The following is a 14,631-nucleotide window of genomic DNA, read 5'->3' on the forward strand; positions in this document are numbered from 1 at the left end:
TGGCGACTATGGGGTTAACATCCTGTCTTGAACAGGATCACATAAGCCGGCAATTGCTCTTTGAGCAATAAGCCCGGCTAAAAATCGTATTCAAATTGTGAATTAAGTATTTAGAGTAAAGTTCTCATCATTGATCTTTATGAAATCATGATAAACAAAAAGTTTTGAGGAAATGTTTTCGTAAAAATTTATTCTTAAACAAAAAAAATAATGTGGTATCCATTGGGTTCGAACCCTGGCATTAAAAATCCTTCAATTGCATTCTCTATTGAGAATAGCAAGCTAACCACTACACTACACAAGTCTTGATGAAGTATGGCAATTAAATCATGTTTGTAATATGACCATTGACTTAAGGGACTTCAGGTATTTCTTGAAAAGATACGAAAGTTTTGTCATAAATTATATTTTTAAGGTATAGTGTCTTTGCTCCATAATTTTGAAAACCAAAATATGTATGTTTGTATGCAAACTTCGAGGATGAACTTTCAAAAAAATGGAGAGAAGACCCACTCATATCGAAAAATAGTGTTATAGCGTGAAAAAATGACTCATTTTGTCCTCTTTTGTGTGTGTATACTATTTCAAATAACGTATAATGTTAGGTGAAATATTGAAGAAAATTTTGATATAATTGAGATTTAATTTTTCACCTTCATGTTTGTTGCGCTATAGGCTTATCTCTCGTCATGTTCACCCACCTCCTTTGAATCTACACTACCAGATGATGCTTACATATAAAGATGACTAAATGTAAAACTTTGATCGCCCATAGTGGCCCCATCCTACATACCTGTAGAACAAGGGGGAGTAGGAGGATAATATATACCAACCACAAACAAGAGGCCCATGGGTCACATCGCTCACCAGAGAAGCTTTGACCATGCTGTTCTTTACCAGATTTCCCCCTTGAAATATTGAGTAATACCTATGACCCCACGGGTCATAATTTCGACAAATCAAAATCTACACTATCCCAAGATGCTTCAAAATATGTTTCAGCTTTTCAGGCTCAGTGGTTCTTGAGATTTTTTTCTATATATTTCTATATAAAACTTTGATTCCCCATTGTGGCCCCGCCCAATCCCTGGGGGTCACCACTTGAACAATTTAGAATCTACACTACCCCAGATGCTTCCACAAAAGTCTCAGTTTTTCTGGCCAAGTGGTTCTTGAAAAGACCATTTTCAAAGATTTTTCCTATATATTTGTATGTGAAACATTGATTCCCTTAGGGCTGTGTATTGAGCCAAAATTTTCGATACGATACGGTACAATATTTTTTACAGCGATATGCGATATATTGGATTCTAAAAGAAGTCTATTAGAAAAGGCTTCTAAATCATTTTAATGCATACATTTCATAACAATTAACTGTTTTATTACCCATTTTAAAGTTCTTGTCTCATTTTCTTTAAAAATAACACTTCAATTAAAACTTTTGATGACAGTTAAATCAACATGTTCAAATAAATTTCTCTTTTTATTTTGTAATATTGAAAAAAACTTTGTTATTTCCTCAGAAATTATATAATTATTGAATTTTTTAATTCAAAAAATTAAAATATAATCTTTGTTGATTGAAATTCCCATCTTTTAAACAGAACTTGGAAGAAAAAATGTCTGTCCGATACGTATTGGAAGTTATTTTTCGATACGATATTTTTCTTGAATATCGATATATTGATACAGCCCTAGATTCCCTATTGTAGCCCCACCCTACCCCCGGGGGTCATGATTTGAATACTGTAGACGTACTTTTTTCCGCGGGGTCTTAATTCCGCGGAATCTCAATTTCTGATTAATCCGCGGGTAGAAAATTACGCGGATTTCTTAGATTGTCATTATATGCCTTACATTATCATTAAGTACGCTTGGACAAATTTCCGCGGAAAATTTGTGACCGCGTAGATAGCGTAAAAATTAATACCAAGCGGAAAAAAGTACATGTACTTCTACAGTAATTTAGAATTTACACTACCTAAGGATTCTTCCACACAAATTTCAGCTTTTCTGGCCCAGTGATTCTTGAGGTTTTTTAATGACCCCACCCTATCGTCTTTTCTTGATTATTTCCCCTTGTGAAAGGACTTGTCCCTTCATTTGAATTCCCTTTTACCCAAGGATGTTTTGTACCAGGTTTGGTCAAAATTGGCCCAGTGGTTCTTGAGAAGTCAAACATGTGAAAAGTTAGCTGCAATAATGTAGCCCTCTCCCTTTTTTTTTTTTTTTTTGGGAGAGATGATCATAAAATTACTTAGGATCTCCATAATGGTGCAGCTGCGGGTGTGATTAACACGGATTTCGGCTTAAATTAAGTAAATGGCTATTTTATTAACATCTCTTACCTTGACTCCAAATAAGTAGTCATCCAAGACGTAAATCAATGCAAAAATATACAGAACGATCCCTATATCGCTTATTTTTCGTGTATGTCAACATCATAACTCGAATTTATGCCATGTTTACTGACCTTGATAGATTGTATTTTGGGACAGCCAATGAGAATTTATTTCTATAGGAGCGGATCTTTGTGAATTCCCTTATTTTAAGCATAAATATCGCTGCTTGCATAAAAATAACACTTAAAATGGTTTTATATACCTATGTTTTTGTGATGAAATTCAGCACAATCATTTATAAACACCGATAATTGCTTTATTCAGTTGTTCTAAATTTCAAGCGAAAGTTTCATTACGTCACGCGTGAACTGTCATGGCTGCTGAAGTAAACTACCAGGAAACATGCAGAGTTATTTTACAAGTTTTTTTGCATTTAACGGGGTGTGTTGTTGACAGTGAATAAAAATTTTGTTTTATTCGAAGTAAGTTGAATGTAAAAATAATTTATTTTGCCTGCAGTCGCTCCTATTAAAAAAAAATATTTGCACCATTACGGAGATGCTATGGAATTGTAGCCCTCTCCAGAAAACATCAGATTAAAAAAAATCGGAGAGGGCTACATTATTGCAGCTAGTGAAAAGTTTACAGACGAACAGACAGCTAGTCAGACGGACGACAGACAAAATGTGATCAAAACGCTCACTTGAGCCTTCGGCTCAGGGAAGCTAAAAAAATTTACATCCTCTCAGACCACTTAGTCTCTATTTTTTCAAAACCTCACCTTTTTTTAAAAGGACAATTCTATAATGATTCTCTGATATAGAATTACTCGATCTATCTTTGAATTTTAGGCACCCAGTAAGTGACAATGTAATATGAAAAGAAACATTATTTTCATTGTTAGAAATTTATTACAATGAACAGTAAATTTCAGATAAAGGTAAAAAGTTTCAATACAATACAGTTCTCTATGTTTCCATCCCAAAAGAATTTTGCAGTTCTGCTGGTAGTGCATTCAGAAACTAATTCTGCTTGGTAACAGATTTTAAATTATACATATAACAATGAAATTTTCTTAAAATGTCTAATAGTGGACATTATGGCATGTAAAGGAAAAAATAAAGAATAACAAAAACAAAGAGCACTTTTATGTATTCATGGCTAGATACTCACACACATGTTCACAAAAAGAAAATGTAGTTTATGAACACTTCAAAAATACTAGGTCAATTCTGTTCTGGATTCAACTTTTTAATTTCCCATTTTGATGCGTTGATTAAGCTTGAATAAGTTTATTTTTTTTCACATTATTTCTTCTTTCTTGAAATCACTCCTCAGAGAAGCCTTATATTGATCATATAGCACTCTCCACTGATGTCCTCATTCGAAGAAAAAAGAAATGAAGAAGCAGAAAAAAAGCATGTCTTAGTGCATGTTCATAAATCAATGCCAGTCCCACCAGAGACAACCATGGAGGTCGATAAAAAAGAGAGAACGCACAACCCATTGATCTGAATCACCCCCAATATCCACATTTCATTCCGCTGATCTCTGTGAAGATGGGTACCTAGCCACTGTGTCAAAGTTATATACCGGTAAATGTCTGTTGTTTAATATTTCTAGTCTCTGTTATTTCTTCAAATTAGGAATCTGAAATTTAAGAAATTGTATTTATGTTAGATATATACTAATAGGTAAATAACAAATTACTTTCCTTAAATTATGTGTTTCTACATGTATTTCTGTTTCCACATGACAATTTAAGCAAGGGATCAATCAAATCCCAACTGTCCCGATGGTGTAAATTTTCAATGTTTCTCACTTCTTTAGCCACTAATTGAAACGCTAAATATAACTAGATGTTTCTTCTTATGTTTTGAAGGATCTATAGAAACCTTATACAGACAAGAGGTACACATTTACTGTAAATCACTTTTTATTCCAAGAACTTTATTTTTGCATAATTACCGGAGTCTGTCTACTCCCAGACTTGTGTATATTAGTTTTATAAAAGAGTGTATATTAGTTTTATAAAAGAATATTTATAGCAAAGACAGAAATTCCTGAAAATTTTGTCTCACTTACATATTCCAGATAGCAATCGTGGGAAATATTTTGTGATTTACAGTATGCTTTTAAGAGTGAATTCTCCCAATTAGTGTGAAAATTGAAAACCTGTACAAGCATACCTTGTTACATTTTTTTTATAAGAGTAATGCAGTAACAAAAGCTCTTAGCAACTGACCAAAAATCGACATTACATTTAACGATTCTGAAACACACCACTGCACCTACGTACCTATTTAGTATCCACCTTTATCCCAGTAATGTGTTCTTCACCCATAGCAGATGTCACTGTAAGCTAGATAAACAATAATCCACATTTTGAAATGATAAAAAGGACTGTTGTATGCATTTGAATATATCATTTACAGAATATATATCAGAGCAAGGATGAATTCTGAGGAATCTTGGTCTCTACATTCACAGAAAAAGAATTAAACAATATACTTGGAGAAAATGTGTTTGATGCACATTCATGGTCTTTAGTAGTAATAAAATAATTGACTGGAAGTGATGATGTAGTTATATATAATTGGCTGGAAGTGATGATGTATGTTATAAATACATGATATGGAAGTGATGATGTATGCTACATAATTTACTGGAAGTGATGATGTAGGTTATATATACGTACAAGAAGGGATTCTTGGTTCTCCCAGCGTTTTTTAATTTCGTCACCTAAATCACCTGCTGGTAGATTCATATCATCTTTTAAGGTGCCGTTTTCCTCCATAAGGGATGGGGTTCCATCATTTCCAATGTCTATAAGCTTTAAAAAAACAAAACAAAAACATAGGTAATCAGAGATTACAGAGCTTACCTCAACGAATGTTGTCTTTAAGTAAGGCAAAGTCACACAATTAACCAACAAAAAGTGTACATCCAAAAATGCAAAATTTATGCAATTTTGATCTGATACTTTGGAATAGACCTATATAAAAACTTCAAACTAGTTCTTCATCATGAAAATGTGATTAAAATCCAGCATCTGAAGCAAGTTTGAGAAATTTCATCCCTTGATGCATAGGGCTGTCACGGGTACCCGAAATGACCCGGAACCGCGGAACAATTAATTCCGGTCGGGTACGGTTCCGTTTTTCTGGAATTCGGTTCGGTTCCGATTTGTATAATAGAGTAGATTTTACTATAAAATGGCGTCAAAAACAAGAGTTTTGTTAGTAAATTGTCATTAAAAGGCAGGGTTTCAGATTGGCGTCGGCCATTTGCCAATAAAAGTTTACCTGCCATGTTGGCCTATAAGTTTGACATTGAACAGACACAATGGCCGATTATCTTCTGTATGTAAAGGCCAGTCGTATAATTTTTCTTCCATTCAGATCCGATTGTTTTTCTTTACTTTCTGCAACTGCCGATTCAATCAGCCAATGACATTTTGGTATAAATAGATCTTGACAAAATACTCTATATAATTTTATTTCCAAACCCAACTGCAAGGAGCATAAAGTAGTGATGAATGTTTAAAACATTGAAAAAATCCATGCCATGTTGTTATTTTTACCGCCATGATTGAATATGGGGTCGGACTAATAGCAGGAAACGGACAATGTTGCAAGGTTTTACTAAGGGAAAAAAAATAGTCTGGGTAATCTTTAAAAGTAATTATACATTGAATATCATCAGAGATACAGGTCTAATTTTTGGATTACTATTTTTAACAAGAGATGTTTGTAAAACATTTATGCCCCCCTCCCCCCAAATTGGAATTTTTCTAAATCCAAAAGCGCATAACTCTATCAAAAATGGTGCGATTGTACCCAAAACAGAACTTGATCTAGATATTTATCTGATAAATCTGTATACCAAATTTCATCTCAGTATGTGCAACCTCTACAAAGAAAATGAACGAAAACTGCAAATAATTGGAATTTGTCCAAGTCTAAGGGGCATAACTATGTCAAAAATGGTGCGATCGTACCCAGAACAGAACTTGGTCTAGATATACCTCTGATAAATCTGTACGCTAAATTTCATTTCAGTAAGTGCAACGATTGCGAAGAAAATGAATGGAAACTGCAAGTAATTGAAATTTTTCTCTAAGTCGAAGGGGCATAACTCTGTCAAAAATGGTGCGGATCATACACAAAACAGAACTTGACCTAGATATTCATGTGATATATCTGTGCCCAAAATTTCATTTCAGTGTGTGCAATGGTTGCAAAGAAAATGAACGGAAACTGCAAATAATTGAAATTTTTCTAAGTCCAAGGGGCATAACTCTGTCAAAAATGGTGCTATCGTACCCAAAACAGAACTCGACCTAGATATCCATGTGATATATCAGTATACAAAATTTCATTTCAGTGTGTGCAACGGTTGCAAAGAAAATGAACGGAAACTGCAAATAATTGAAATTTTTCTAAATCCAAGGGGCATAACTCTGTCAAATAAGGTGTGATTGTACCCAAAACAGAACTTGACCTAGATATTCATGTGATATATCTGTATACCAAATTTCATTTCAGTATGTGCAAGGGTTGCGAAGAAAATGAACGGAAACTAAGTGGACCGACAGACCGACCGACCGACAGACAGCAGCAAAGCAATATGCCCTCCCTTCTTCGAAGGGGGGCATAAAAATTGTAATCCCAAGAAATAAATACATTTACATGTAATGAAAGGTGGGACTAATATAAGTTAAATACCCATTGAATGGAATTAAAAAAAGCAATTACCATTCTGTTTCAATATATTAATTTTGTTTAAAAGAAACAAAATAATATTTCCACCTTATCAAAAGGAAAATTAATATACAAGTTTGAATATTTTATGTAATAAAATGACTATTTTGTAAAAGTCTGACAGAAATCTGAGTTAGTTTAACTTTTCTATTGGCCTATAATTTTAGCAAGTTTAGGAAGTTTAGGACAGAATGGCCTATAACTTTTCTGGTAAATATGCCAGATGTCCTGAAGTTACTTATTTCAATCTAAAACCCTGAAAGGTGATTTAAAAATAATTTGGTACAGGTGTTGTCTAGTCAGGAGGCTACTTTAAACTAGTTATAATGTTGCAATTTCTAAGATTAAATGAGAATATTCTTTTTATTGTTGAAAATAATACAAATCATGAGCTTTTCTTCCATTACCTACCCGACCCGAGAAACCCGAAACCGAACCTCAAAAAATCAGAACCGACCCAACCCGAAAAATTTTGGAACCATGACAGCCCTATAATGATGCATCATTTGGGCAAGTTTGCTTTAAATAAGCCTTATAGTTTCTTAGTATTAATAGACCTGCACCCATAACTTTTACCTGGTCTATTATCTGGAAAATGTATGTCAAATTCAGCATCTGGAGCAAGTCCATTAGTGTGCATCCTAAGATGTATCATTCATGCAATGTAGGTCAGACTCAGCATCCAAAGCCAGCCTAGTAGAATGTACCCTTTAATGTACCATCCATGCAAGTTTGGTCATTAAGTGTAGGGCTCAAAGTTACTTGGAAATGAATCCTGCACTAAAAACTTTAACCTGTTCACTCGTCCACAAAATGTAGGTCAGATTCAGCATCCGAAGCAAGCCTGGTAGTGTGCATCCTAAGATGTACCATCCATGCAAGTTTGGTCAACATAGATCTTATAGTTACTCGGAAATGAGACCTACACCAAAAACTGCACCAAAAATGTTAACCTGCTCCAAAAACATTAACCCGGTCATTCCTTTGCTGAAATTGCAGTATCAGAAACTTTGACTGGTACAATGAAACACACTAGAAACATCTTCCATGCATGTCTAATCAATATAGGACATAGAAGTACTTAAAAAGAAAACTGCTCCAAAAAACTGAACCTTAACCCAGGACGCCGACACCGACGGTATTACATAAGCTCCCCCAACTTCGTTGAGGTGAGCTAAAAATCAGTACAGTATTACATATCCCTTATGATGATATAACAATTACAAGGTGTTATTGTCTTAAAGCTATTCCAATTTTCTTCTCTGTTCAGCATCAGCGTGCGCCTTGGATTTTGACATCATATATCACAAAAAAAAACAAGACAAAAACAGGTTCCTGAAATTTCATAAATCCCATCAAGTCTTCTATATTTGTGTCTAGAATATGTCATATAAGGTATGCTACAAGTAGTGATGGGGAATCGGAAAAAAATCAGAATCGATTATCGGTAATAATAGGCTGGGCATAATCGATTAATAATCGATTATAATCGAAATTTTGAACTTTAATGAAATCAATATAGAAAAGTTAAAACTTATTCAGATTTCTGTCAGACTTTTACAAACCAGAAGTCTCTGTCGAGACTGTAGCTCTACTGGTTTGTACTTATCAAAAACCATTGCACTATTTTATGTATCTTTGTGTAGTCTACTTGTGTGCCAACTTATTTTGAAATCAAACTAGAACTGTAGAAGGAGTAGCGTTTTTAAAGGAATTTCACAGAAAATTCTATTTTTAGTAACCATGGTAATACCGTTAATCGAAATCAGAAACAGATGCACTATTCTATGTATCTTAGTGTAGTCTACTTGTGTGCAAAGTTATATTGAAATCAGACCAGAACTGTAGAAGGAGTAGCGTTTTTAAAGAATTTCACAAAAAATTCTATTTTTAGTAACCATGGCAACACCGTTCATCAAAATTAAAAACTGATGCACTATTCTATGTATCTTTGTGTAGTCTACTAGTGTGCCAAGTTATATTGAAATCAGACCAAAACTGTAGAAGGAGTAGCGTTTTAAAGGAATTTCACAGAAAATTCTATTTTTAGTAATCATGGCAACAACGTTCATCGAAATCAAAAACCGATTGCACTATTCTATGTATCTTAGTGTAGTCTACTTGTGTGCCAAGTTATATTGAAATCAGACCAAAACTGTAGAAGGAGTAGCGTTTTTAAAGAATTTCACAGAAAATTCTATTTTTAGTAACCATGGCAACACCGTTCATCAAAATTAAAAACCGATGCACTATTCTATGTATCTTTGTGTAGTCTACTTGTGTGCCAAGTTATATTGAAATCAGACCAAAACTGTAGAAGGAGTAGCGTTTTTAAGGAATTTCACAGAAAATTCTATTTTTAGTAACCATGGCAACACCGTTCATCGAAATCAAAAACCGATGCACTATTCTATGTATCTTAGTGTAGTCTACTTGTGTGCCAAGTTATATTGAAACCAGACCAAAACTGTAGAAGGAGTAGTGTTTTTAAGGAATTTCACAGAAAATTCTATTTTTAGTAACCATGGCAACACCGTTCATCGAAATCAAAAACCGATGCACTATTCTACGTATCTTAGTGTAGTCTACTTGTGTGCCAAGTTATATTGAAATCAGACCAAAACTGTAGAAGGAGTAGTGTTTTTAAGGAATTTCACAGAAAATTCTATTTTTAGTAACCATGGCAACACCGTTCATCGAAATCAGAAACCGATGCACTATTCTATGTATCTTAGTGTAGTCTACTTGTGTGCCAAGTTATATTGAAATCAAACCAAAACTGTAGAAGGAGTAGCGTTTTAAAGGAATTTCACAGAAAATTCTATTTTTAGTAACCATGGTAACACCGTTCATTGAAATCAAAAACCGATGCACTATTCTATGTATCTTAATGTAGTCTACTTGTGTGCCAAGTAATATTGAAATCAGACTAAAATTGTAGGAGGAGTAGCGTTTTGAAAAATTGTTTACAGACAGACGGACAGACAGACAGACAGACAGACAGACAGACAGACGGATGGACGCCGGACGCATTACTATCGCATAAGCTCTTCTGGTCTCTGACCAGTAGAGCTAAAAATCATTTACTTACATAAAACATTCAAAAATGTTGATTGAAATTTCTTTATTAAAAAGTGGAAAATAATATTTTGTTTTCTTTAAACAATATAGGACTATTGAAACAGAAAGGGAATTTATTTTTTTTTATATAAAGTTCATGCAATGGGTATTTTACTGATATAAGTCCAACCTTTCATTTAATACATATGTATTTATTTCGTAACATTAGCTTTAATAAGTAAAAACTGCAAGTTTTAAAAGTATCTATCCAGAATTAAGACTTGTATTTCTGATTATAACTACGTATAAAGATTGACTACACTAATTATTGCCTTGCAATATCACCTTTTCCTGGTATTAGTCTAACCCCATATTTAATCATGGCGGTGAAAGTATCAACAAGACACGGAATCCCTCATTGTTTTCAACATTCACCACTACTTTTATGCTCTTTGCACTTGGATTTGGTAATAAAATTAAAGTGTGACAATTTTATTTTTTGTTAGCGATGTCGGCGACATTTATTTTATAATTGATTAGTAGCATCGAAGAGCTTCTAACGACCGACAATCGATTGTCGGCGACAATCGTTCCATCACTAGCTACAAGCATTGAATGCTTTAATTTTGCAGAGTAATTCATCCTTCTACGAAACAAATAGATTACTTGAATTACATAATTTTAGGACAATTATTAAAGTGTTTATAGGTTTGTGTGTGTGTGTCGTTTTTGAATAGGTAGGTATGTTTTTGAAAGACTGGTGGACACTAAACCGAGAAAAAACTTGGAATGGCTTAATTCAAGACCTTGAATATGTGACTGAAATAAAAACTATTATTTACCTGGTAGTCTTGGCGTTTAACAATAGGGACATTCATGTTGTGAGTAGAGGGGCATATGTCTTCATATTTCTTCTGAGTGAAAATGTCAATTCCCACCATGTGAACCTGCAAAATAAATCAAAATCTATAACATTTCATGCTGAAAACCTTATTTGTGAAGTTTAACGATTAGAATATAAAAAGTGACAAATGGAACAAACCACAATTACCAAAATTGTTGCTAAAATCATACAAGGGGAATGACAGACATAGGATCAGTTTACAGATTTTGTTTCATAGTCTTGTCTCCTAATGTCTATACAAAAAGGAGCAGTTGCAGATTTTATAATGTGATAGGTAAAGCCATGGTTAGAATGATTTATCAGTATTACCGGGTATATTGTTCTACAGACCTGGTTCAATGTATAGCAAAAATAGTAGTTAAATTTAATATATTCACTTCAAACAACCCTCCACAAAAATGGTGTGGAAATTCAAAGCTAGAACTAAAACAGAAAAATCACACACAGAAAATATGGTGTTGATTTTTTTTGTCTTACAGGAATTATTTCTCAGGGTAAAAGTCAAATACAAGCTCAAAAAGGTTTGTTATCATGATAAATAAAGTTATTTTAATGGAACCCCCTATATATTCTTTACAATCAGTTTGGAACAGACCAACTCATAATTTGCTGTATGGGAGATATATTAACTTTATTTAGGGCTTGTCCCAAAACACAGATTATTCTAACATAGTTTAATAGCGGCAGTCACAAATTTGATGGCGAGATGCTTTTTGTACCTTGGCATGGCCGTGCTTTCCAGTCTTAGAGGTGGACATTTCTACAATTTTGCATGGTCGATCCTTAATGACAACATGTCCGTTTTTGCGAAGAGAAGAACACTGGGCAGGATAGGTCTTGGATGCTCCGGAATCCGCTCCTCCGAAATCATCGTCTGCGTGGTCTCCCATCTTGAGTTTTCTGCAAATGTTTATGTAATTTAGTATATTTCCAAGTTCAAAAATGTTTAATCTTAAATTGCGATAAAAGAACTGTTCATCAAGTCTTCATGTTTTCAGCATTAGGTTTTATGCTAATTTTTTTACCCAGTTTTGAATCAAATGTAATACAGAACTGCCAACATCATAGTCTCTTACAATTTAAATTTTTCTTTGGGATGGGTGGGGGTGGGGCTGGTGTTGAAAAATTGATGATTTAATTATTTCTCCAAATTGTTTTGTGCACGTGTAAGATAAAATTAATCATGCATTGTCTATATACATGTACTTACTTATAGGGAATAAAGTGACACTTGATTTTAAGGGTACATACCAGAAACAAATGTAAATTAATAGAACATAGTGACAACTATTAATTAAGCAAAGATACTTAAATTTGGAAAAATAAACTTTAATTTGTATGTGTTATTTGTGCTGTATTGATAAGTGATATCAATATTATAAATTTAAAAGTATTTCATAATCATTTATTTTCACGGCAAAATATCGAGAACTTAAAGCTTTGAAAATTGTCGTCACGCACAAAATCCCCCATGGGAATTTTCAAAAGTTGGCATGTATGGTACTGATGTCACTGTCTCATTGATGACATAATGTCCTTAAAACAGGTCGAGACCATTGCCCAAGTTGGGAATATTATATCCAAGTTGGGCAATCTATTAACCTGTCAAATGATGAAACAAACAATGTATTCACTTTAAAATACAAAATATCAATTACAGATTTAAATAATTTAGTACAAAGAAAAAAATCTTAATCATTGAAGAATGTGATTTCTTTAATAAGGTTCCAATATTTTTTTTTATTATTATTAACCCTTGTACATTATTTTAAGTTCTGAAAAATAAACATATTAACTATATAAATAAAACATTCTAAATTTATCATATAATTGATAATCTAGTACTTTCTGATGACTTTTTTGCCACCTAAAGTATGTCACTATGTGTTTGCCGGTTAAGTGTTGACCACATGTTCAGTTGAAATTATCATAAAATCACGTGTTCATCCCGTCAACATCGTTTAATACTGAGATTCATGGAGCAAAAAGATGTAACCTCCTATTACATTCCCTAAAAATCGTAGTGGTCATCCAGTAAGTCTTTAAAGGACCTAACTGTCCGCATGAGATCATGCAAAATGGCGGTGTGCTCATTTTTGCTAAGTAAATGCGTGCCAACCGTAATCTTTCATTAAAATACCGGTCATTTAAAATTAGAAATATTCCTTAAATGAAAAAAGTAAAAGCTAAGGGATCTGTCCGGAATATTCTTACGAGAAAAGAAAATTATTTATGTCCAAAGTACTTATTTACAACAAATGAATTCCTTTACCGTACTTGTCACGTGTTGACTCCTCGTCGGTATCCCCCAAAAAGAGTATCCATTTTACGCATGCGTACCACGTTCCTATTTTGGGACCGTGTAAAACTAGGCCTGTAATTTCTGAGTACATTACTTTTTAAAACTATGTTTAAAGTACCCATTTAACATCGTTATTGGACCAATCAGCAAATGGAGCGTTTGATAACAAGTTTATTTTCTATAATTTCTCAATTAGAATAATATTATTTATTTTACCATCTTCACTTGCTTACACATCCTTAGATCACACTGACAAGGGCGGATCTTGAAATAGGTAATAAAAAAATTCTCGTTTCGAACATTCTTCGACAATCAATTTTATGATTTTTCATACAGTATACATTTTGCTAATAGCAATAACATAATCATGATAATAATACATATGAGAAAAGGTATATTACAGTATAACAGAGGGCTCAAATCCAATTGGAGGGGGGATCCATGGAATTATTTTAGGAACTTCAAAAATAGGTGCAGTGGTAGAGAGGATTTTAAATGGACATCATATCACAGAATGGCTTTTCTATTCATAATGCAAGAAGCAATTTAAAAGATTAATCTGCAAATTGTATGTAACATACTCACATATGATAGAATATTAAGTATGGAAAACATTCAACGCTCCTAATTGTTTCAAGATAAAGAAACCCAATTCATAAGGAATAAGAAATAAAACATTGTGAAATTTTAGTTGACTTATAGGCCTAGCATTTCAATCTAACAGAAACTGCCAAATATACGCAATGTATTTTTGATCTTGATTTACTTATTCCATGTATAAATTAGCTGCAGAACTGTAGCTGTCTGGAAAAAAATATATATTGACAGACCGGAGAGCTACAGTGCCACTCATGGAAAAAAAGTATATTTATTGCGCACAAAAAAGTGCGCATGGTTCTGGATTAATTTTTTTCAAATTCTTACCTCAATTGCAAAAAAGCTAGATTACAAAATATCCTTACTCCTCTATCACGTACGTACTCTCGTAGTTGACATATATACGAAGCGCGCGCGTTGGAACAAATTATCTTACAAACCAAAATGGCTGTATAAATATGCGAAATTTTCGACGATCTCAACTTCAGGACCAGGAGGGCTATTAAAACTATCATAAGGAATGTTTTGTTGTGGAAACAGTGAAAGAATATGTTAGGAACACACGGTTAGTAATATTTTGATATGACAGTTTTAAAAACATGGAGAAAAAAATCGAGAAACAACGCACTTTTTTGTGCGCAATAAATATACAGTTTTTTCAGT

The 14,631-nt window shown here is 33.4% G+C and overlaps 2 protein-coding genes across 2 annotated transcripts in view; one reads left to right on the plus strand and one right to left on the minus strand.

Moving 5' to 3' along the window:
• LOC134280890 (lipoma-preferred partner homolog) overlaps positions 1-14,631 on the plus strand; it is an 86,797-nt gene that overhangs the window by 66,453 nt on the left and 5,713 nt on the right. The window lies entirely within an intron of this gene.
• On the minus strand, positions 3,478-13,409 carry LOC134280837 (eukaryotic translation initiation factor 5A-1-like). The gene is given in 7 exon segments (XM_062763289.1): positions 3,478-3,992; positions 4,642-4,704; positions 5,041-5,175; positions 11,008-11,112; positions 11,789-11,969; positions 13,347-13,378; positions 13,380-13,409. Coding segments are annotated over 6 exon segments (540 nt in total). The 5' UTR covers positions 13,404-13,409; the 3' UTR covers positions 3,478-3,992.

This window comes from Saccostrea cucullata, unplaced genomic scaffold (genome assembly GCF_032062105.1).
Source record: "Saccostrea cucullata isolate Sc308-1 unplaced genomic scaffold, CSIRO_AGI_Scuc_v1 ctg105, whole genome shotgun sequence".
NCBI classification, from domain to species: Eukaryota; Metazoa; Mollusca; class Bivalvia; order Ostreida; family Ostreidae; genus Saccostrea; species Saccostrea cuccullata.